Here is a 25,787-nt window from a genome sequence, read left to right as displayed (position 1 = left end):
CATTGTTTAAAGCAATGGCCTGAGGAGTTGTAACCAAAAAGTCCAACATATAAAAACATTAATTTTAACAATACTTCATTATCATTTTAAGTCATAAAGACGTTCACTGTTCATCTCCTCTGTGTACCGGGTCTAGATGGATACTGGGTCCCCGGGGCCAGCAGGGCATGTACGGTCCGAAAGGAGATGAGGGTCTCCGTGGCTTTAAGGGCCTTAAAGGACCAATAGGATTACAGGTGAGATTTGTATAGCAGTCACGGTGCAGATCATTGAAGCAATATCTTGGAGTGAACTTGGAGCTCTTCACTTTAATCCTCTAATCCCATGTTTGGTTTTCAAGGGCATGCCCGGTCTACCAGGAGAGAAGGGTGAGAGTGGCCATGTGGGACTAATGGTGAGCTTTATTCCAGTTTAGTCCCTTATTTACATCACATTTTCCTTTGTTACACAAATGAATAAACTGCTGTTATTTCTCCCATGTTACATAACCTGGTTGTAGGGTCCACCTGGTCAACAAGGCCCTAATGGTCCTCAAGGACCTGTTGGGGGACAGGTAAGTCTCACAGTAATATGAATGCATTATCTTTTATTTGAGCACTTGCATTGAATTCTGAAGAAAAACTGTGATCTCTGTGTTGTGCAGGGTCCGACTGGTCGACCCGGGATGGTAGGACAACCAGGTATTGTTGGAGAGAAGGTAAAGAAATTAACTCATATATTTTGCATACACATTGCATGACAACGCTCCTTCCATAACAAATTGTCTCTTACACATAATTTCTTTCTCTCTAAGGGGGAGGATGGCGAAGCAGGTGACCCTGGTTCAGTTGGTGTTCCAGGAAGGCTAGTGAGTTTGTTTGATTTTTGGGGGGTCAAAAGATGATCAAGGCATCTTCAAATTTTCTCCATCTATCTTCGTTTTTGAAGTTTCTTGCTCTTCTCCTTTGCCCCAGCCATCTTATCGCTCACTCTGCTCCTTTGGTACTTTAGGGAGGAAAAGGAGACCAGGGGGAGAAGGGAGATACGGGCCCTTCAGGAGCAGCTGGTCCCCCAGGAGCCAGGGGCACCGCAGGAGAGGATGGAGCCAAGGGCAATGCTGTGAGAAACAATCATTCTAATAAACTCTTAAATACTGTACCGTTGGTACAGGTGCTGGTCATATAATTAGAATATCATCAAAAAGTTGATTTATTTCAGTAATTCCATTCAAAAAGTGAAACTTGTATAATATATACATTCATTCCACACAGACTGATATATTTCAAGTGTTCATTCCTCTTACTTTTGATGATTATAACTGACAACTAATGAAAACCCCAAAATCAGTATCTCAGAAAATTAGAATATTGTGAAAAGGTTCAATATTGAAGACACCTGGTGCCACACTCTAATCAGCTAATTAACTCAAAACACCTGCAAAGGCCTTTAAATGGTCTCTCAGTCCGTTCTGTAGGCTACACAATCATGGGGAAGACTGCTGACTTGACAGCTGTCCAAAAGACGACCATTGACACCTTGCACAAGGAGGGCAAGACACAAAAGGTCATTGCTGAAGAGGCTGGCTGCTCTGTGTCCAAGCACATTAATAGAGAGGGCGAAGGGAAGGAAAAGATGTAGTAGAAAAAAGTGTACAAGCAATAGGGATAACCGCACCCTGGAGAGGATTGTGAAACAAAACCCATTCAAAAATGTGGGGGAGATTCACAAAGAGTGGACTGCAGCTGGAGTCAGTGCTTCAAGAACCACCACGCACAGACGTATGGAAGACATGGGTTTCAGCTGTCGCATTCCTTGTGTCAAGCCACTCTTGAACAAGACACAGCGTCAGAAGCGTCTCGCTTGGGCTAAAGACAAAAAGGACTGGACTGCTGCTGAGTGGTCCAAAGTTATGTTCTCTGATGAAAGTAAATTTTGCATTTCCTTTGGAAATCAAGGTCCCAGAGTCTGGAGGAAGAGAGGAGAGGCACAGAATCCACGTTGCTTGAAGTCCAGTGTAAAGTTTCCACAGTCAGTGATGGTTTGGGGTGCCATGTCATCTGCTGGTGTTGGTCCACTGTGTTTTCTGAGGTCCAAGGTCAACGCAGCCGTCTACCAGGAAGTTTTAGAGCACTTCATGCTTCCTGCTGCTGACCAACTTTATGGAGATGCAGATTTCATTTTCCAACAGGACTTGGCACCTGCACACAGTGCCAAAGCTACCAGTACCTGGTTTAAGGACCATGGTATCCCTGTTCTTAATTGGCCAGCAAACTCGCCTGACCTTAAACCTATAGAAAATCTATGTGGTATTGTGAAGAGGAAGATGCGATACGCCAGACCCAACAATGCAGAAGAGCTGAAGGCCACTATCAGAGCAACCTGGGCTCTCATAACACCTGAGCCGTGCCACAGACTGATCGACTCCATGCCACGCCGCATTGCTGCAGTAATTCAGGCAAAAGGTGCCCCAACTAAGTATTGAGTTCTGTACATGCTCATACTTTTCAGTTGGCCAACGTTTCTAAAAATCCTTTTTTTGTATTGGTCTTAGTAATTTAATAATTTTTGGAGATACTGAATTTGGGATTTTCATTAGTTGTCAGTTTAATCATCACAATTAAATGAAATAAACATTTGAAATATATCAGTCTGTGTGTAATGAATGAATATAATATCCAAGTTTCACTTTTTGAATGGAATTACTGAAATAAATCAACTTTTTGATGATATTCTAATTATATGACCAGCAAATGTATACTGTACAATACATTGCGACACAAAGCAATAAACATATAAATTCTGGATTTGTGTGGCTGCCCATGCTGCAGTACTCTGGCTTCTATAGGAATCTGTCTAGAAGCTGCTGTTGCACTAATTGCTCTGTCTACCACAGAGCTATTGTGTACTAAACAGCTGAAGAAAGAAAGTTACATATTTCAAGTGAAAGCTAGCTGCGGCGGTAGCGTCTTCTAGTCTCATCAAAAGTTAAAACTACATTTACTAGATTTTTCCATTGCTGAAAAATATAAATTTTGAGGAACTGACGTCTTGGTAGTTGAGTTTGGTGTGCTACACAAGTAAATGAGGCTGTAGCTCCAGCAACAGGGCTGGACTGGTAATCTGGTCAACAGAGGACAGAAAATCGGCCCTGGCATTTTTGGCCCAGGCGGCCCACCAAAATCGGTTGGACACTCCTCACCAATACACCATGCTTCCATATAACATGCTAGGGCTGGACAATTAATTGAAAAGTAATCTAAACCGAAATTCAGAGCTTCTAGCCAATGTAATTTTCCCATGTCGGTTATTTAATCCTGTTAATTTTTCCCCTTAAAACATACTACTGCCTGTGTATTCACATGACTCAACCCCCTCCAATCCTGCTCAGCTTCCAGACCAGAGTCATCTCCGGGAGATGCTAGCTAGTGCTAACTTCCTTCACTTTCCAACAGCTGGGGAAACAACAGACATTTGTTGACATTTGTTGTATTAATTTACACACTGTGACCTACACTGCAGATTAACTGCCAGATTGACAATTTACTCGCTCGCTTTCACCGTCACTGTCTGCGGCTCTATCTCTCTCTGATTCGCTCACCCTCTCACTAACAGCACACACATTGCACTGCTATTAAAAAGGACCTAATGATGTTACCTCCGCTGCTCTTATAACAGCACCTGTCATGTAGATATCCTTTGATGATTGAGAAGAGGAAGCTAGCAAAGCGTTGAGTGTTACTTTGCGCGCACAGTGTGTGGGTGAAAATGGTTAACTGTAGTAGAATATCTTGATATGTGCATGTCAACAAAATCGATTTTTTAGTTCTTTATTTGTTAATTTGAAAAAGTAAACCCAGCATTAAGAGTTGAGCATATTTACAGTAAAAACCTTGTCAGTGAACTATGAGGGCAAAAAACCCAAATAAACAACAACAATCAAAAACAAAATAATCATTCATTAATCGTAATCGATGTAAAATGTTCAATTAATCGTGATTATGATTTTAGGCCAAATCGTCCAGCCCTATGTATTCCCTAATGAATCACGAGACGTGACATTGCACAAGATTGGGGTCATGAGAACAAGACAGTATTTTAAGTACTTTAATACTATCTAGAAAAAATATTATTGGTGAAATATACGATTGGGGGATCGTATATGGGGGATTTTCTGCACCAATTTATGGTGGAAATGTCTTTATATATATATAGAGGGAAACACGAAATTCATGTGGCAGGTGACAATTCAGAATATAAAAATATAATAGAATATAATGCAATAATCAGTAGCTTATTTTTTTAGCTTAAGTTAATTTTTTTGGACAACCCAGATGTTTCTTCTATATTTATAATGCATTGCAGGTGCAAATAAACTTTTCTTATAGCATTCATTTGTTAATTAATATTTCTTAATTTTTTTAGAACATTTTTAACAAATGCTTTAAAAATTGTTGGAGACAACATCTGCCATTTCAAACTGCTCTCTCTGTCCCTCGGCCCTGCCACTCTGTCACTCTGCTTCGCTACATCACACCTCCTCCACACACAGTTAGAGATGCGATTGGGCCAGCCCAGTGTCAGTATAGAAAATGACCCAACGGGCCACTGTCCATGCTTTATGGGCCGGTCGTTGGCCCATTTTTTAAAACAGTTAAATAAATAAATAAACACCTGTTGGCCCACCGGGCATTTGCTGGTAGTACTGCATTTCCCTTTTGAATTCCATGAACATTATCCAAAGGCAAAGTGCAGTATCAGCATTTATATGTATTATGTAGGCTTTATGGCATTGAAAATGATCAGCCTAAAAAGGCATAAAATAAAGGCAATACAACTTTTCTATCTATCACACTTCACTGCTTCTGTAGTCACTGTCCTCTGGCTTTGTAGGACAGTATATCATTCAAAACACATTTATAGCCCATTATTCTGTGCTATCCAGTATACTTCTGTACTACTTCTGTACTAGCTCAAACTCTCTCTCTCTCCTCAGGGTCCTATAGGTCTCACGGGAGACCTTGGACAACAGGGAGAGGCTGGACCCAATGTGAGTGCCTGCTTTTTCTGATCATCTTCCTCTTTTACTTCTTCTGCATCTGTAATTAAAAATATTTTGGCAGTTATGGAACCATCTTGTCCAATGCAATAGCAAAAGCAGATCTTTCTGGGATTAAACACATTTCCTTGGTTTTTGTCTATGTGACTTGCATTGTATTTAAAAGAACAATTTGCTACGTAACATAAACATAGTCAAACAAAGCCTATACTTAAGGAAAGTCAAACATTGAAATTACATTCAAATCAAAGATCAATATGTAGAATCGTACATTAAACATAATTTGGAGCGAAGACAAAATTCTCATGCTCATTTAAGAACTGGTACATTTACATCTGGAAATTGAGTAAGAAATGATTATATTATTATAAAATATAAAATAATAGAATATCAAATAATATTATTTTGCATTTCAATTCCCAATGCATAGCAACTTTGAAAAGTGTAGTTAAAAAAGCCTAATGTGTGGAGTTGAGTTTTTATATCAGTACCAACTGTATCCTCATGAAAGGATGTTTTTTTTTTTTTGTCAATTGGGTCAAACATCATCACATATTGTCTAGTTTGTTTGAATCATCGGCCCCTTTGTTATTGCTCTTTCTACATTAAATTATTCCATATTGCCATAAAGACAACCTCAGCTTTATTTTCTGGTGCAGAAGAAGTGTAGTTTTCCTGTGCCCACTATTTTTTTTTGCCACTCATCAGGGTGTGGATGGTCTGCCCGGGTCCAAAGGAGACATAGGAGACCCTGGGAAATCTGTGAGCTCCTACCTTCATACACCATGACATTCAGTAATTCATAAACATAAAAGATGCTGTCATCATACAATGCAATGACTGGCCTTATAATTAGTTTTCTTTATATTGCTCAGGGACCACCAGGTGCGGCAGGAGAACCTGGACCACCTGGACCTCCTGGGCGAAGGGTTTGTGTGTTTTTGTGTTAATGTGTCAGTGCCTGCAGGGACCTCTGATGCACTCACTAATTTTCTACCCCATGTTTGATTAAGTAATAGATTAAACATCTTCCTCTGTTAGAATGAGGTTGAAGGTATTTTTCTCAGTGCATTGTCACTGTGTGTTTGTGCATCAGTGCATCTTTATGTCAGAAAGTTTTATTCAATGTTATAAAATGCTGCTCTTCAGGGCCACTTGGGAAAACAAGGGAAGGAAGGAAAGGCAGGCCTGAAAGGAGCGAAGGTGAGCGTTACAAACAACTGATTAATAACATCTGAATGCTCACAGCTTCTGAAGGTCACCCTATTCTCTGTCTGTTTCAGGGTGCTCCCGGTTTGGAGGGTCCCATAGGCAAGACAGGGCCTGTAGGTGCCCAGGGTCACCCTGGGAAACCTGGGCCTCAAGGTTTAAGAGGGATCCCTGGCCCTGCAGTAAGTCACAGGGTGAAGAATGAAGCAGTGGAAGTGGAGCATAAAAAAGATGGAGGTTAATTTATTTCTGTGTATCTTTCTCTCAGGGTGAGCAGGGTTTAAATGGACCCCCAGGCCAGACAGGACCCCCAGGTCCCATGGTAAGATGACTCATCAAAGCAAGCACATAATGGAGAAAATACTATTAGAAATGAAAATTATTATTTTATTGATAGTTTAGGGACAGTATGATCAGAACACTCAAGTAAAGCAAGTTTTTATATGCACTTGCTACACTTCAGCTTTTATTTGACATCATCCTAACTTCATCTTCTCAGGGTCCACCGGGATTACCTGGACTGAAAGGAGACCATGGCAAGAAGGGAGACAAGGTGCGTGCATACTGTACATAAATAAACATTCACTCTGAACTTGACCTGACTTTGAACTTCAGCTGATTTGTGATATCGCTGCATATCGCAGGGTCATGGTGGTCTAATAGGTCTGATAGGGCCACCAGGAGACATGGGAGAGAAAGGCGACAGAGGACTGCCAGGAAACCAGGGACTACCTGGTCCAAAAGGAGATGAGGTGCTGAAAATATACACAAACACATACGCACAAGCCTGGATTACCAATTTGTCCGCGGGTTTGCCCTGTGTTAATTGGTTTGTGGGCACTGTCATTATAAGATAAGACAAGATCAAATTTATTGTCCCCGAAGGGAAATTTGTCTTGGGCATCAGTGCCGCATGAGGCTGCAGTAAGCAACAGTAACACATTTGGACTTTACATTCACATACATCATACAGTCCGCACCATACATTTACGTTACATTGCACATTACATTACAAGTCACAATCAGAGACCCTGCCCCTGTCAATAATTAATTACAAGGTAAGTAGAACCTAAGTGAAATAAACCAATGAATTATTATATTCAATTGCACTTGAGCACATAAAGCAGAAACAATATAACAACACTAAAAGTACATCCACCACAATTCTATATAAAAAAAGAAACACTTATATAAGACCTGGTTGATGAAAAAAACATTGTTAGGTGTGTAAATGTATGCTAAATTCAGTTACATTGTTCAGTATGTTTTTGGTAAAGGATAAAATACATAAACAGAATTCATTACATTAATGTAAAGCAACACATTCACACTAAATTGGTTTATGAGCCATAATTGCACTGGTAAAAATCAAGGTACTCAAAAATATGCATATGGTCAGTAAGTTAATAAAATTAAAAGGCATTGGATCTGTATTGCTCCAGTTTAATTACATGGATCAAAAACAATTAAATAATCAAGTACTTTGCTTACAGTGTTTATATATATATTTAGGCTATAGCTTGATTATAATTTGAACCATAGTGAACTATATTTTATTTACAGTACTGTATTACTGTATATTGTATTTTAATAATACACACCAAAGTAATTACATTTTTACAGTCATTTGAACAATGTCATATGTCACACATACTGTAGTTTCTCATACAGCTCTGATTAGCATGGTTTAGCTAAAATAAAACAGCTGAGACATTGTCAAAACCTTTCAGGTGACACTTTTTAAGGTTGAGTGAGCATGATTGGACTTTATTAGTGTAGTAAGTAATAATTTGATTTATATAGTGTTCCCACCTGAACATGCACTTTGACACACAGCAAACACCCAAGGTAACTGAATGTTGTCCATCTTTAAAAGGACAAGGCTGGCAATGTATTCCATATTTTTCTAATTGGCATCACATCCCATAAAAAGATCAAAAACAGCAATGAATTTGTAGTAGTTACCTCCAGCAGATCTACTTGTTTTCTTAATCTGACAGTTTCATGTCTTTTATGTTAATGTCAGGGTCCGCTTGGTTCACCAGGTCCTCACGGTCCCCTTGGCCCCACGGGTCTGTCTGTGAGTATACAAGATAATCCTGACAGTACATGCAAAAACATGAATCACCCTTGTTAGCATTGGGATTACTGGGACATTGTTTATCTTGTGTGTCTTAACTTTTAACTCTTTACCTCTCTCACAGGGTGCTATTGGTTTAAAGGGCTCAAAAGGAAACCAGGTAACTGTGATGCTCACTGTTTCATTGGATTGAATTAGTCACTTTGGAGCCTCATACCTCTCTACTGCCCTAAATTAATCCCTTTGCTCTGTGTGCATTTAGGGTCCAATTGGTCCCAGAGGAGACACTGGGCCTGCAGGACCTCCAGGACCACCAGTGAGTTCTGCTTATAGATTTAGTACAACTAACAACCATCAATAAAGTACAAAACTATAAAAACTTCATCCCTGTTTCCAATGCTTCTTCCTCCCCTTTCTCATTTATAACTGCCTGCTTTAATCTGCTTTCCTCCCTACCTGTTTCTTTCCCTTTACCATTTTTCTTTCTCTCCTCTCCCCAGGGATTGCCAGCAGCTGGGATTTCCCCTCTGCCAGAGCGAGGACGGAGAAGGAGAACCCACACCTTGGTGGATGGTGCTACATTTGAAGTGGAAGAGGAGGAGGGGGATGCGATAGATGGAAGAGAGGAAGAATGGATGCAGGGGGACCAGGCAGAGCAGCACGGTGGGATGAAGGAGAAGGAGGGCCAAGGCATGGAGGAAGTGTTTGCATCTCTGTCCTCTATGAAAGTAGAGGTGGAGGGTCTGCGTAACCCACAAGGGACGTACCACAGCCCCGCCCGCACCTGTAAGGAGCTCTGGCTCCTCCACCCAGATCTCCCCAACGGTACTTTATCAATTTGTGTCTCTGACCTTTTGTTTATCACAGCTGTTTGCCTGCAAGTCTTGACTCATTGTATCGGCCTGTCTTTCTTCCTATAGCTGTCCACGTGTCTGCTTCCTGTGTGATTTTTCTCTGTTTGGTGTTTTTGTTGTTGACACTGGTATTAGCAATGTGTTTTTTTGACCCTCTGCCCTCCTCTACCCTTTCCTCTCTCTCCAGGTGAGTACTGGATAGATCCAAACCAGGGTTGCCATAGAGACTCCTTCAAGGTGTTTTGTAACTTCACTGCACAGGGAGAGACGTGTCTGTACCCTGACAAGAAGTTCCAGTCGGTTAGTTTTCGTGCACACACACACACAGATTTTGAGCATTTGAAAAACTCTTCAAAGCTAACCGGAGCCTTTGACAAAAGCTGAATGATTTCTGGGAAAGAGATTAACATTATTTAGTCAATCGGTGTGTTGATTTAGTGAAGCTGAGCTGTACTTGAAGCTGATTGTTTTGTTTTGTTTGCTATCAGGTGAAGTTAGCAGCCTGGAAAGGGGAGAAGCCCGGAACCTGGTACAGTAAATTCAGGAAAGGAAAACAGGTATAGTGTCATGGTTTTTATTGCTGCTTGTGCATGCCAGTGTACAACAATTTCATGGAAAAGGACTTACAATGTATAGTATAAATAGTTTAATTATAAACACTGTTGCAAATGTAGGACATATGTGGTTGAATGATAATTAGCAGCATTAGTCAGCTATAACACAGAATGGATAGCGGTTGTTTATAGCGCCATGATATTTAATATGAAATTAATTTTTAAGCTTTTTAACCTTCTGTATTATTCTAAACAGACAAGCAATAAATCAGCGTGTAGTATGACCAACACAATATTAGATAGATTAAACATGCACTGTTCTTTCTTGTAGGCCAGGCCTGTGTTTTGATGAAATTAGGTGATGCATGAATTATTATTATGAGCAATGGTGGAGAAGAAATATCAAATTATAATAATATGAGAAAGATAATTTGAGAGTCAAGTCATGGCATTAAATAATAAGATATAATATCATCAGGTCGGCCTACCTACAGACCACAAGAAAAACAAAGTTCACCACAGTGTATTATACAGTAAGCGCTCAATACAAAACCCACAGTTCAACCACCAATTAATGAGTCCTTATCTCAGTTCCCATCTCCTAGGAGTCCGTCTTTCTATATCTCAGTAAGCAAACAAAAAAATACTCAGTTTGAGGTTCAATTCAGAAGTTGGCCAACGGAAAGAAAACGCCTTTTGTGTTTAATAGACAAGCTTAGTAATTCTCCAACAACACCGGAGCCCCCCCGCAGCCTCTGATGCTGGTAAGCAGCGCACTGGCTGTAAGTAACTCATGACAGACTGGTCCAATTTCGGACATGTGAGTTTGATTTGAAACGCCGTTTCACAGATATTTCCTGAGCTGACTGGTGGCTGTGTGCAGGGATGTGCACAGACATTTTGTTGGGCAGGGGCTCAAGTGAAAAAAACGGCACTTCTCATAATTATTTATGATTTCTTTTTGACAAAACGTTAGTTTCACTAATAATTTGTTTATTTTTGACCAGGCAATAAATCCTTTTAATTATTTTGGTCTTATTGGATTACATAACACTTTTCGTTATTACTTGGTTGTCTATATCATGTAAAGTTACTGTTTAAGGCAGGACACGTTTTCATATAGTGGTCAATTTTGAGATTTTGGTCTATTATGCTTTTGTCTTCTTTTACTCATGGAACAATACATGGAAAGAAAATTTCCAAAATACACATTTAGATGGAGTTTGTTTTAAGCCTACCTCTCGTCGGTTTGCATTAGTAGATTTCTTCTAAATGAACTAAAACAATCTAATCTGCATATTTAAACATAACATTTCAAGGGGAAAGAGTCTTGATGTAAGTCATTTACTGAGGAAGCTCTGTGGTGACATGCTTTAGTTATTTTCTTTATCCCATTCACCTGCAGTGACTTGTCAAATGTGTGCAAATTAGCGCATTTTAATTAGTTAACGCCTAATTTGCATATCAATGTGGCGATCGTGATTACATTATTAGACACGAATTGTACTGTATTCACCTGTTGTGTCTACATTAAGTAGGCTACAGTAACATTAGCCTGTATGACCAACCATGATAAATTGCCTTAGCTTAACTTTAGCTAACTTATTACATTAGAGTCATGCATGTTAGCAAGACTTATACTTGCCTTTTGTCTTTTTGCGAATTAGCTGTAAACTCGAGGCACTGGTAGTTTAGTCTTTTGTTCATCACCACTCACCTCCACACAAGCCAAGAAAAACACTGCTGGGAGAGAAGCTGGAGGGGCTGCTGCCTGTCTGCGCCTGAGGGAGAGAGAGAGCATCTCCTTTCCTGATATTTAGATTTTTTATTCAGTAAATATATTTATTTGACAGGAAAGCTGTGCACAACAGGAATATATATATATATATATATATATATATATACTCTCTCTCTATATATATATATATATATATATATATATATATATACTCTATATATAATTTATTTATTTAAAAAAAAAAAGCATCCCAGAAATAAGGGCACTTTCTCTTGAGGAAGAAAAAGGGCAGGTGCTTGAGCCCCTTTGATGTCTATGTGTGCACGTGCCTGGCTGTGTGTGTGACACAGGCGCCGATCGCCACAATAAGCTTAGCTTACTACATGTGTCTTTCTGTTGTACGTTTTTCCTGTCTGCCAAAGCTGCGGATGACCCAAAGATTTCACCCACCACCACCTTACCTGCAGGTGGTGGGTGCTACTCTCAGTCCTTGTGTAACACTAAATGTCTGTAGTGTCAGCTTCTGTCAAGCTTACGGCCATTGTACAAGAACAAGTCAAGGTACAGCGTAATGTGCGAAGTTGATTATTCCTCTGCAGACTAATTTACGCTCGCGTGTCATGTGACCACTGTGTAATCACAGCCTTTGCGATTAGAAAATCTCATCTCATCATATTGCGATAATATTGCAAATGCAATTAATCGTTAAGCCCGAGCGCAAACATGGCCATAAAGTTTCGCAGATGAGTGCAATTTGCATTTTGTTTTGCATCTGTTAAATATTCATCTGTAATTTTTGTAATATTTGCTCTTAAAGTGTACTGAATAATATGATATAATATCATCAGTAGGCCTACCTACAGACAACAAGAAAAACTAAGTTCACCACAGTGTATTATACAGTAAGTGCTCAATACAAAATGCACAGTTCAACCAACAGTTAATGAGTCCTTATCTCAGTTCAAATCTCCTAGGAGTCCATCTCTCATCAAAAACCTCCTTTTCTATATCCCAGTAAGCAACCAAAAAAAATACTAATTTTGAGGATAAGTAGCATAACACAGACATGCTTAATTAACATCTGAGTCAAATAATTATAGAAATGCAGCGGCAAGAACAAATGTTTAATTTCAAGAGATCTTATTCTAATTCTAACTATTCTAATTATGTATTAACTCCCATTGCTCTTTCATTTGTTTCTCTCTGCGAGAGTAGTTTTTTATGACTCACTCTGTATGGAGTGTTTTGTCAGAGAGGGATTATTAGTTAGGTGCTTTAAATGTGCTCTCCTCCTTTTGAGTGTGGGCACATGGACAGCTGTTTTTTCTACTCTGCTCTGTGATGTTGTGTTACAGTGCGTAACTACCGGCTCCGCTTCCACACAGCAGTAGGTTTTATGTTGTTTTCCAGTTTCATTCCCTCCTGATGTATATCAGTTATGTTCTGTGCCATCTGTGCACATATGATGTACTGTTAAGTGCTATTGCTTTGCCTGGCTACAATCACAGCTGCCATATTCACTGGAAAATCTGGGTGTGAGACCCCCTTTATAAATGCGCTTCAGTTACCACTGAAATTATTTGAAGACACTAATAATTTCACTCCAACTGTGTGTGGTTATTAGCACTGGTGTTTGTGAATTGGACAATTTTTGCAAATGTTAGCTCATTTGCATAGAAAGCGCCAAATGTATGCATATTATCTCATTTAAATACATGCAAATAACACCGGAGTGCAGGTAGGGTAGTGCTTTGAGAATTGCATTTTTGGTTCTTATTTGTGTGTGATTCTGGTGTTTTCCTTCAGTTTTCCTACTCAGGGTCAGACAGCGTTCCAGTCCACGTGGTCCAGTTGACATTCCTGCAGCTGCTCAGCGCGACAGCCAAGCAAACCTTCACCTACCACTGCCTCAACTCCGCCGCCTGGCTGCACGCCGCCACAATCAGCCACGAACACGCATTGCGCTTCAGAGGCATCAACGGGGAGGAGCTGACACATGAGAACACACATTACATCAGTGCACTGTACGACGGATGTCAGGTGAGTTACACAAATTCAAATTCAGACATTTCAGTGTGAACACATACACCTACATTTGTTTTCTGATTGTTCAATTGTGTTTTTCTGCTTCAGGCTCGCTCGGGGCAAGAGAGGACAGTGTTGGAATTTGACGCTCCGCTGTCTAACACGCTCCCCATCATTGACGTGTCTGTGCCAGATTTTGGGAAAGGAAACCAGAAATTTGGTTTCCAGGTTGGCCCGGTCTGCTACAATGGTTAAACAAGCCGGAGAGAGATTACAACAGGAGTAATTTAATAAGAAAAAGAGCCATGGACACTTTTTAAATGCAGGGAGAAAACTACATTCAAGACTTACTTGGTCCCACATATTTATATATATATATATATTGATTTACCTACAACAGTGTTCCTTCATCTAAACATTCATTCTTTTATGCATTCATTCACTCAGACTCTACAATTCTTACCATCTCATACATTCTCTCAACTGACTCAAGAGCAGTGCATAAATGTATTGACTGTCCTCAGTTAAACACATTTTTTCCTTCCTCTTTGGAGGAGTAAATGGTGCTGTCACAGTTTCATCCATGTCTGTTCATACATTTATTGATGTATGCACTCAATTCCCATCTATAAATAATCATACACAAGTCCCCAAACATAAGAATCAGTGAATCCTCTTCAAAAATACAAAAACACCATGTTTCAGCAACATTCATCCACCGTATTGTTCTGTGTTATCTTCAAACCTCAATTTGTTTTTGTTGTTGTTGCCATTTTGTTGTTATAATTATGTGATGTATATTGGAGTGTAAGTCATCACGGTGCTATTATGTGGCTCCTTGCGGAGTACATTTTCTTTGTAAAAGGGAACTGGGGCAGTGCATTTTTTTATATTGTGAAGCCATGTTTTATATTTTTTCAAGATAACAAACATGATTGCCTCAAGGTCTTTCTATGCATAGTTGTGTGGGGAAGTGACTGAGTAACATATTTTAATAAAAGTACATAATGTACATTTAAGTTAATGTGATGAGATTGAGTTTTATTGAATGCATTTGTTAAGCAAAGCCAAAAGCATAAAGGTCTTAGGAGCAGAGAGACACATGTACTTCTGCTTTTCAACCAGGTATTCCCTTCAGTATGCTCTATTCAGGTCTCCCCAATATTCATACTGCACATTTCTTACAATGGTTACAGGGTGTTTCATGACAGCATACAGTTAAATGAATGTTAATTAAAAGCAATTTTTTGTGATGGTAATGTCGGTCAGTTCACACTTTGACTGAGTGAACTTTAACTGAAATATCTCAACTATTGGAAGGATTGCCATCAGATTTGGTGCAGATATTGTTGGTCCCCAGAGGACGAAGTATACTGATAAAGGGCATCCCCTTTTCCTTTAGCATCAAAATGAGGGTGACATTTTTGTAATTTAGTTGAATGTCTCAACAACTGCTGTGTTTATTGTCATTAACTCACCGTGTTCATGGTGCAGATACAACTAATGAAATTGCTAGTTACCAAATGTTAGCATGGTGACATGCTAATCTAAGATGCCTAACATGGTAAACAACCTAGCATGTTAGCATCATCATTGTCAGCATTTAGCTTAAAGCACATGTTTTCCTAAGTATAGCCTCACAAAGTCACTGCTGCTGTACACTTGTCTTGTTAAATACGCATTTGATTTATTGTCTCTACTACTGTAACATTTTTAAGATGTTATGGGGTGCATGATGACCACATATAATGCATTAAAGCAATTTTTAAAAGTAATGTATCAAAAGTAGAGTGATATGACAATACACCAAATGGTCGCTTAAGTAGCCTACCCTTATCCTGAAAGGTCAGAAAAATAGGTTGATCCATTTAATCCCTTGTCACTAATCAGTGAAATCTCGATGTATATTCTTTAAAAAGCAGGAAGCTGGAAGCCAGTGGAGGAATGATAAAATGTATGTAATGTGCTCTGAGTTCTAGTTAAAAGCCCAGCAACTGCATCTTGAATCAGCTCCAAAGTGCCTTAGTAAGTGCAGAATATGGGGAATTTAAATTGTCACAGCAGCACACTCAAAATATTTCAAACATGGCATGAAGCCATGCTTTTCATTAATTTCCACTATGAAATGGAATTGTATTTTAGATGTGTGTATGTGTGTGTGTGTGTGTAAAGTGTGATAGTAATCTATTCATTATGCGCTGCAGTTTGAGCATACACCATGCTGCTTTTTGTTGACCCTTATCTCTCCCTGCTCTTCTGTCTATCCTGACACTTCCAATGAGGCTGAAACTTTAATGAGATGAAGCCGATCAACACACCTCGTCCAGAGTCTATTTCATTGATGAAATTTAGATGGAGTGACATGAAAGTCAGCTACATCGTGTTCTCTCTTTTTTATTATTATTATTTAGCATTATGAAAAAACTCAAAATAAAAACGTGGAAATCTTAATATTTGTCCCCTTTGAGCTACCCAACTTGTCAGAACGACATTGGTCTGACACTGTTTAATATTTTATTCCTTTTCAGTTGTAGTGAAGTGTACTGAAGATAGATTTCAATGTCCACAGAGATAATGTGAAAGCCAAGATAAAGGTAAGAAAAAGTTGAGTTCTTCATTTCTTTTAAGCCACAATAAGGTTCAAAATCATTTAAAACATTACAATGAGTTATCTGTGCAGTAAAAACCACAGAATTCTTTAAAACAATATCACAAAAATCATATCATCACCAAATAAAACCACGAAAAATTACATTAAATATACATACAATGAATTAATTGTGTGTATATATATATATATATATATATATATATATATATATATATATATATATATATATATATATATATATATATATTAATTAATAATTAATTGTCTGGCTGATAATGAAGGCTACAACTTAAACAAAGGGCAGTTGATGATGGGCTTTACAGCTGATAAAATATGAGGTAATGACGAGTCTAGGCAATGTAGAACTGAGCTTAAAGGTGGGTCTAAACTTAAAACCTTTTAATTTGTGTAACAATGTGTCCTTTATTCTGGTAATCTAAGAATAGCAAATTTGTCTTTGTATTATATTTTTTGTCCATTCAATAGTTTCATTTTGTGATGTCTAGCAATTGAGCAGTGCATTCAAGGGGGCGCTAGCATGACAGACTTTTAGTCTTGTTTTCTCACGCTTTTTCCTTGGAAAGATCAAATTATGGTCGCTAACCAATACTTCAAAAACATTTGCTAAGAAAGCTAAACATGGGAACAAGGAAAGAGTACGAGCAGGAGCAACTGCACACTCATGCACAAAAGATATATATAGCCTATATTTACAGTATCTCACAAAAGTGAGTACAACCCTCACATTTGTGTAATTTCTTTGTAAATAAATGACACTTTGATACAATGTAAAGTAGTGAGTGTACAGCATGGATGACAGTGTAAATTTGCTGTCCCCTAAAAATAACATATCACACAGCCATTAATGTCTAAACCGCTGCCAATAAAAGTGAGTACACCCCTGGAAATGTCCAAATTGGGCCCATCCATCCATCCATCCATCCATCCATCCATCGTCAACCGCTTATCCTGTGTACAGGGTCGCGAGGGGCTGGAGCCAATCCCTGCTAACATCGGGCGAAAGGCGGGGTACACCCTGGACAGGTCGCCAGTCCATCGCAGCAAATTGGGTCCAAAGTGTCAATATTTTGTGTGGCCACCATTGTTTTCCAGAGCTTCACAGGTTGCCTCTGGAGTCCTCTTCCACTTCTCCATGACGACATCATGGAGCTGGTGGATGTTAGAGACCTTGCGCTCCTCCACCTTCCGTTTGAGGATGACCCACAGGTGCTCATTAGGGTTTAGGTCTGGAGACATGCTTGGCCAGTCCATCACCTTTACCCTTATTTAGCAAGGCAGTGGTCGACTTGGAGGTGTGTTTGGGGTCGTTATCATGTTGGAATACTGCCCTGCAGCACAGTCTCCGAAGGGAGGGGATCATACTCTGCATTACTATGTCACAGTACATGTTGGCATTCATGGTTCCCTCAATGAACTGTAGCTCCCCAGTGCCGGCAGCACTCATGCAGCCCCCCAGACCATGACACTCATTTGTGACCCTGACCCTGGTCAGTGAGTGTCATTGCAGAGATGGGGAGCCAGCGTCTGCTGATGAGTGCAGACGCTGGCTCCCCATCTCTTCTCATCCCCCTGTACTTGACTGCAGCATTCGACACTGTGGACCACAACATCCTCCTCCACCGTCTAAATTCCACTTTCGGTGTTTCTGATTCTGTCCATGAGTGGTTCTCATCCTACCTCACCGGGAGAACTGCGCATGTCTTTGGCATGCCTTGGGAGAGGCTAAATCCCTGACACACTACGTCACCTGTGGTGTCCCTCAAGGTTCAGTACTTGGCCCCACCCTGTTTATTCTCTACATGCCACATGTCATCAGCTGGCATGGAATTTCATTCCACTGCTATGCTGATGACACTCAACTCAGGACAAACCCAACCCCCTCTGCTGCCCTGCCATCATCCACTCTGACCACCTGCCTGGAGAAGATAAAGGCGAGGATGAAGCAAAACTTTCTGTAACAGCTCAAAGACAGAAGCCATCTTAGTCGGCACTCCACACCAGGTTCGGTCATCTGACATTACCAGCATCTCCTTCAAAATATTCCACTTTCAACATCAGCCACTAACCTGGGTGTTAAAATGGACTCTCATCTGACCTTTGAGGCTCACATCAAACATCTCTGCAAGACCTCCTTCTTCCACCTCAGGAACATCGCCAAACTCCGTCCCACACTCACCACTGTGGATACTTTTAAACGTGGCTTTAAAACCCACCTTTTTAGGAGAGCTTTTGATTGAACTCTTGCCCTTTTCCTTATTGTTTTTGTTTATTTTATTTATTTTTATTATTTTTATTTTCATGCTCTCCATGTGTTTTTATTTTTAGCTCTTACCTGTTTTATCATGTAGCACTTTGGGATTTGCGTAAATGTAAAGTGCATTACAAATTAAATGTATTATTATTATTATTATTACTCCCACTACCATGTTTGACTGTACACCATCTGAACCAAATAAGTTTATCTTGGTCTCATCAGACCACAGGACACGGTTCCAGTAATCCATGTCCTAAGTATGCTTGTCTTGAACAAACTGTTTGCAGGGTTTCTTGTGCATAATGTTTGAAGAGGCTTCCTTCTGTGACGACAGCCATGCAGACCAATTTGATGCAGTGTGTGGTGTATGGTCTGAGCTCTGACAGCCTGACCCCCCCACCCCTTCAACCTCTGCTGCAATGCTGACAGCATTCATACGTATATTTCCCAAAGACAACCTCGGGATATGCTGCTGAGCATGTGCACTCAATTTCTTTGGTCGACCATGGCAAGGCCTTTTCTGAGTGGAACCTGTCCTGTTGACAAGCTGTATGGTCTTGGCCACCGTGCTGCAGCTCAGTTTCAGGGTCTTGGCAATCTTCTTATAGCCTAGGCCATCTTTATGTAGAGCAACCATTCTTTTTTTCAGATCCTCATAGAGTTCTTTGCCATGAGCCATGTTGATCTTCCAGTGACCAGTATGAGGGAGTGTGAGAGCGATGACACCAAATTTAACACACCTTCTCCACATTCACACCTGTGACCTTGTAATACTAACAAGTCACATGATGCCAGGGAGGGAAAATTACTAAGTGGGCCCAATTTGGACATTTTCACTTAAGCTCCTTTTCCACTGCATGGTACCAGCTCGATTCGCCTCAACTTGCCGCGCCTTTGTTATGGTTTTCCATTGTGGAAAGGTTGTACTTGTACCTGCTGTCCGGTACTTTTTTTTGTATCACCTCCATCGAGGGTCCGAGCGAGCTGAGGCGATTCTAAAATGTGACGTGAAAACACATCAGACTACTGATTGGTCAGAGAGAATCGTCACTATTCACTGCATCATCATTGTGCGCGCCAGACAGAGGCCAGGAGCAGAAAGTTTTATTTTTATTTTATTTATTTATTTATTTGAAAAGGGACAATGTACACTGATCAACATTCAAAGCAAATGTTAGCGTAACCGAGTTAGCCACAGGCTAGTTTTCATCGGCAGTCCCCTTGCCAGATGTTATCAGGCATCCTAAAATAGTAAACTGTTATAATACAATAAAATACATTATACAATTGACAAAAGGTAAAAAAATTACACTGTGTTAAAAATCACAAATAACTGAGTAAACAAGATGAGCAGATCAAATCTAAAAATAGATGATACAGTTATTGTTGGTGGATGGGACCAGCGTCAGTGTTGACAATGTTGATTTTCAATAAGCCATTTCTTATCATTACTCTGAAATGAGTAATAGGATGGAGACTAAACTAATTGATGGTGGTATCAATGGAGTTCCATTGATGTGACGCTGTAAATGAAAAGACGGCATGGCTGAATACAGTTTTTTGAGTGGGATTGTGCAGTCCCTCCTAGCTGCACCTCTAGTAACTGTTTGCAGTTGATTTAAAGTTGATAAGGCCAGACAAAGGAGGAGGAGCTAAACTGTGCAAGATCTTATAAACTAAGCAGACGTTTCTGTATTTTATGAGGTTTGCCCAACTAAGCAGTTTATACTTCTTTAGAATATGGCAATGACGGTAACGAAATGGCCTATTGTCTAGAGTGCTTGTTTGTATAATGATTTCAGTGGTTTTAAGGCTGTAGAGTGTGAGTTGGACCAACTTATCAGACAGTAGGTGATGTGGGAGAGAACCAATGAGTGGAAATATGACTTAGCTGCCTCAGTTGATAGAAGGTTTCTGATATACCTGAAATTAGCCAAACTGAACTTTACCTTATTACAGACCTTCTTTATGTGGGTTTTGAAGGCAAGGTTTGAGTCTAAGTGTAGTCCTAAGTACTTGTATTCTGAGACAACTTTTAGTCTGTGTTCTGAAATGAAAATGTCTTGCTCTGCGTCTATGGAACCTTTGGAAAGAAACATACAAACTGTTTTTGGAACATTCAGTTGCAAACAACAGTGATTAAGCCAGGATGTGACCTTCACTAATGCATCTGTTATTCTGATTGCAACCTCTTCAGCAGTCTTACCATGAGTAAAAATAACTGTATCATTAGCATACATTAAAATATCACAATTTCCACAAACAGAAAGTAAATCATTAATGTATATGCTAAAAAGGGTTGGACCAAGTATGGAGCCCTGTGGGACCCCGGTTGAAAGACATAGGGGGTTTGATTTATAGTTACCAATTTTGACATGTTGAGAGCGGAATGAGAGATAAGATTTGACAAGATTGACCAAATCTATATTTTACAATTTTTATACGTTATTTCATCACTAAATCCACTTCTGAGAAGTTTTGAAGTGAGAAATCAACTGTGTAGATTTCAGATATTGGCAGATTTACAAAAAGTGATGGCGGAACAAAAATGTGCTTGAAGAGCTCCGTAGGTCAGTAGCCTATTATGTAGCTGCAGTACAGGAGGCTGCAGTTTCAGAACCCCCGCAATCCTGGGACCACAGTTCTAGGATCGTAGTTCTTTTGTGACAGCGCCATCTAGTGGAGTGGTGGTGGTAATGCACAGCAACACGAAGGAGGTTAACCGTGTCTGCCAGCATGTCGGCTGTGAGCTCTGGTCCTTGGATTGCGGTCCTGAAACTGCAGCTCCGGTACATACTACTCCCACAAGTGGCTGCGGGGGAAGCCTGTGCCACTCAAGGGGGTAAGCCACAGCTGAAACAGTGAAGCCGACCAAAGCCTGCATGGATGGTTCCATGTAAGCCCAAAAATGACGTCAAAACCCTGTGACATCCCGTCGCACATGAGAGATGTAACCGTATTGCTTAGATTATAAACTCTCAGTGAATTTAAAACAACTATTCGGCCATCAGTAAGCTACTTTGGTTTTTGGCAGGAGAGCCTTGTAGGTGGGCTTATTAAACAGTGACGATCCGAGTCAGACAAAGACACTGAACCATGAAACTTTTTGTTGTGCCAGAATTACCATGTTTCTGACGTTGTTTTATGTCATTAAACCACGGTTATGCTGTGCGATCATGCGCAGGAGGCGCTGGTGCCAACAGGAAGTAGCCCTGTAGTATTTTGTTGGTCCATAACTGGCTTCGCTGCTCTCCAGTCAAATCAGCTTCGTCCAGTAATATACTGTCTATGGCGCCAACCCGCAGGAGGAGCTTGTGAGGCTGGCCAGCCGCCCGCTCACAGAGCCCTCTGGTCCCACTGTTACACAGACCGCTGCAGCAACAACGGCAGAGGAAAACACAGCTGGAAGGTTTTCATACCGCTTATCTGTCTTTACATTCTGAGTAATGTTGAAACGTTTTAACTTAAATCAAGAGACAGCTGTATGTGGGTCGCTGATGTGTGTGTCACACGTTAAGTTGCGGCAGTTGTGTGTAGCGTTGCTATGACGATCAGCTACATTGAGGGGCACTGGGTCTAGTCGAGTTGTGCTAGTACTGGTAATGGAAAAGTGGTGTACTCACTTTTGTTGCCAGCGGTTTAGACATTAATGGCTGTTTGATGTGTTATTTTGAGGGGACAGCAAATTTACACTGTTATACAAGCTGTACACTCACTACTTTACATCGTAGCAAAGAGTCATTTCTTCAGTGTTGTCACATGAAAAGATATAATCAAATATAAATGTGAGGGGTGTACTCACTTTGGTGAGATACTGTAGGTGTGGCACAACACTGGGCTCTAAACAAAGGTAAAGTTTTTCAAATGCATTATTTCTACACTAGTTCTCTAGCGTGATGAGACCAAAACCAACAGTGCTATCTCAGCTTTTTTCATGTAGCATATCTCAAACATTTTTAAAGTGCAACGTACAAGTGAACCCACAGACCCGTTAACAAACTGTAATTCACTGCCTGTGTTGATGTAACAGATAATTTTCTCCAACTCCTCCTTCTCTACTCCCCCTATTTCACCTTCTCAGCGAAAGTTGTCCTCCCCACTCGGCTCCTGAGTGGCTCTTCTCAGCATGCAGCCAACACCAGGACTGTGTTCTTCCTCTGACAGAGGGGATTCAGTCTTAGCAACAACAGTATTTCACAATCCCGAGGCTAACAAAGGGAGGTGTGCAGTCCCCAGTGGTACCTGAATTTGGAGTCTATGCAGGGTCACAACATGTGTTATGTTTTTCATGCCTGCAGTGAGCCAAACCTGGGTCAAGACTCTGGAGATCTGAAGGAGAGCAAAGAATGGTGATGTGTCCACCTGAAGCATTTTGGGTCCTGCAGCTCCTGTTTACTCTCTGCTCATGTAAGGTAAGATGACACTGTGCCCTCACCTCCAACTCCAAATAAACTCTGTGGTGGAAAATGGAGAGTGTTAGTTAAATTATTGCAGTTTTCCAACTTCACATCAGATGCCCAGGGATAAATGGATGGAGACGAATTTATAATTGTGTCCTAAAGACTTCTCTTTTTTGTCAGATGACAATTTTTAACTGTGAATAATTGTGCTGTACTTCAAAGCACAGAAGAAGTTAAGTTCAGGGTAACACACACTTTGGTGTATTAAAGTGTAGCACTTTTCGTTTTGGCTCTTTCCATATTTAAAGCATGCATTTGTTGGCATGGGAAATATATTTATATCTCCCAAAACACACGTCTTGTTGAAAAATTCCATTTGCTTTCACCCTAGATCTTTCTGAGCCTTTTCTACACTGTGTCCAAAGAAATGAAATGTTTCATGGATCGACAGCATAAAAAGGACTAGATAAATATAGTATTTGCTGCAAGAGGAGGTCTTGCCAGTATCTTCAGAGTCTTCCTTCCAGCTTCTGCTAAAATCATATTATTATGAATTTAGTTTAGGGCATTTTGTATTCCTATCTGTTATTGTGGGTTTTTAATGTGCCTTCTTTTCACTCATTGTTTTGGTTTCAGTGTTTTTTATCAGTAGTTCTGTGACGTATTTTGCACTTTGCTTTGCTTTTTTTGTTATATAAAAGCATATTATATATTATATAGCATATTATATATTATATAGCATATTATATATATATATATATGTATATATATATATATATATACACACACACACACACACACACACACACATATATATATATTTCCTAGAAATGCGAAGAGGGAGCTACCTGAGTCAGTGACCATAAATATCCTGAAGGTGTGTCATACTGCTCAGTTGCCATGTCAGCTCTATTGTGTCCCTGCATCTCCCGATGACTGTGTTACCCCTAAGTGCTGCTGATTGAAATATTCATGTTAGTTCAGCATATTCACTGAATGGCGTTTTATGTATAACCCATGTGTACCCTGGGATTCTTTACTGAGACAAGAAACCATTAGCATGTAACCGCTGATGAGAAGGCATAATAAAACATTTAGTGTTAGTTATTTAAATTGTCAACACATAATCGCTCCAGGCGCCAACCACAGAACAGCCATGTTCATTTGTAGTTATCTTGTTATAGTACGCATCACATATCAGCTGTTAGCACTTATCTTCTGTCGAGGTTCTTGGATACCTCTGGCCTAATTTTATGTGAAATGCTTATAAACATGATTTTTTATATTTATGTTGGTGTCTGTAGCTGTAAAACATGGTTAAATACAATTGATTTGCATGCAGCACTACCTCTCTGAAGATCCCAAATAAGTCTAGTCTAGAACATATGAAACATGTTAACATTATTTCATTATTTGGTGAATTAACAGCGCTTTATGGTAATTTCTGTATTGTCACTTTCATCAAAAGTGCAAGATACCACTTCAAGACTTAACTACAAATTTGGTTTTAATAAGGTCAGGAAATATATTCAAAGGAATTCAAGGACATTGGTTGAGTTATTATTATTATTATTTTTACAGACAACAATGAGAAAGTACAACCAATGTCAGCAAAACATCATGAGTAGACACGCGCAGCCACAACCAGCCTAAAATATGATCCACTTTCACCAAAATTCAAATGAGGTAAAACTCCCCTCCAAAATCCTGAGAGATGGATAGACACATATACAATAGATGTGTGTACAGAACAGACCAACACATCATCATTATCATGACATATGAGAAAAGACAAGAACATTCCACAAGACTATTTGTGTGTGTGAAATGTGTTTAATCTTTTTTTTTTATTTGTAGCGTCCTGTTAATGGACACTATTTTCCCACAAAGCAATGCACAAAGGAAATGGGAGTGTTGGTCAGAGCTGGAAAAAATAAAATAAAATGTCGATGGTAGTAAAACAGCTTTGTGACAGAAAGCTCCTTGGAAAAAAGCATTTTGCTTGCAATTTTATGCTGTGTGCAAATCCTGTGTTATTTCCTGATGAGTATAAAACATTTATCCTAAGTAGCCTACTCAAATGTAATAATAATTACTAACAGCAAAAACAGTATACTAAGACAATTAGTGCATAATATATACTGTACACCCTCATTACTGTATGTAGGATGGAATTGGCAATGAGTTTCTTTTCATCTGCAGTCCCTGAGCAGGTCTACACAAATACTACAAAATAAAGAAGTGACACATTGGCTGCTGTTATTTTCGGGGTTTGTTGCTACCATGGAAATGCTGCAGACACAGATCAAATCAAACATCTTCTGAACATCTTGTACTTCCTCTCAGTTTTGATCAAATCTAGTGTGAGACAGCTTGAACAAGAGTTTATGGTGGGAAGCACTGCTGGCCACACGGTGGCAGTATTGCATCAGTTTGCAATGCATGTGAAAACACAAATATGCACACTCAAACCCACAGAGCAGGGACAGGTCACTCCAGAGCTTTCATGTAGGCGTTTGCATTTAATCAATAAAAGGAAAGTGGGGAGAATGGACAGGGAGGAAAATAAATCAGTGAATAAAGATGAAAAGTTAGTAGAAAGAGAAAAAGGAGATAAGGAGCATGGGTGGGAAAATAGACAACACAGGTGAGAAACAGGATAAATGTCTAGTGGGATTTTGTTATATTAGCCTATTTCGTATTTTATGTTATCCACTTGATCTTTTATGCAAATATTGTTATTATTACACGAGAATGTGCTCATTTAATGAATGATCTGAGAGAATAGGTGAGAGCGTGAGCGAGGCGGAGAGATGGTGGAGTGTGTCTGAGAGAGAGAGATGGAGGGAGGGTGGAGGAAGGCAGAGACAGAGAGTTAGTGGATAAATGAGAAAGCAGCACTGGCTCAGCCAGTGTCTTACTGCCAGGCGAAGGAAGGAGTCTAGGAAACACACGCACGGCTCAGAGGGACCTAACCAGCTGTTTCCAGGAGCATCTCCTGTAGCC

The 25,787-nt window shown here is 39.9% G+C and overlaps 1 protein-coding gene across 1 annotated transcript; it reads left to right on the top strand.

Moving 5' to 3' along the window:
- Positions 1–136: 136 nt before the first annotated feature.
- Positions 137–14,524, top strand: LOC119915272 (collagen alpha-1(XI) chain-like; the record flags this gene model as incomplete). Its single annotated transcript, XM_038734811.1, has 22 exons — positions 137–236; positions 341–394; positions 500–553; positions 644–697; positions 794–847; positions 991–1,098; positions 4,973–5,026; positions 5,744–5,797; positions 5,911–5,964; positions 6,185–6,238; positions 6,319–6,426; positions 6,513–6,566; positions 6,744–6,797; positions 6,889–6,996; positions 8,271–8,324; positions 8,449–8,484; positions 8,587–8,640; positions 8,825–9,149; positions 9,366–9,478; positions 9,667–9,735; positions 13,277–13,510; positions 13,604–14,524. Coding segments are annotated over 22 exons (1,996 nt in total), but the record flags the coding sequence as incomplete, so codon positions are not given.
- Positions 14,525–25,787: the final 11,263 nt, after the last annotated feature.

Source organism: Micropterus salmoides, unplaced genomic scaffold (assembly GCF_014851395.1).
Source record: "Micropterus salmoides isolate LMB-PRFRI ecotype aquatic unplaced genomic scaffold, ASM1485139v1 Ms_hic_scaffold_2027, whole genome shotgun sequence".
Lineage (NCBI taxonomy): Eukaryota > Metazoa > Chordata > Actinopteri > Centrarchiformes > Centrarchidae > Micropterus > Micropterus salmoides.
This window is presented reverse-complemented; position numbering and strand designations above follow the sequence as displayed.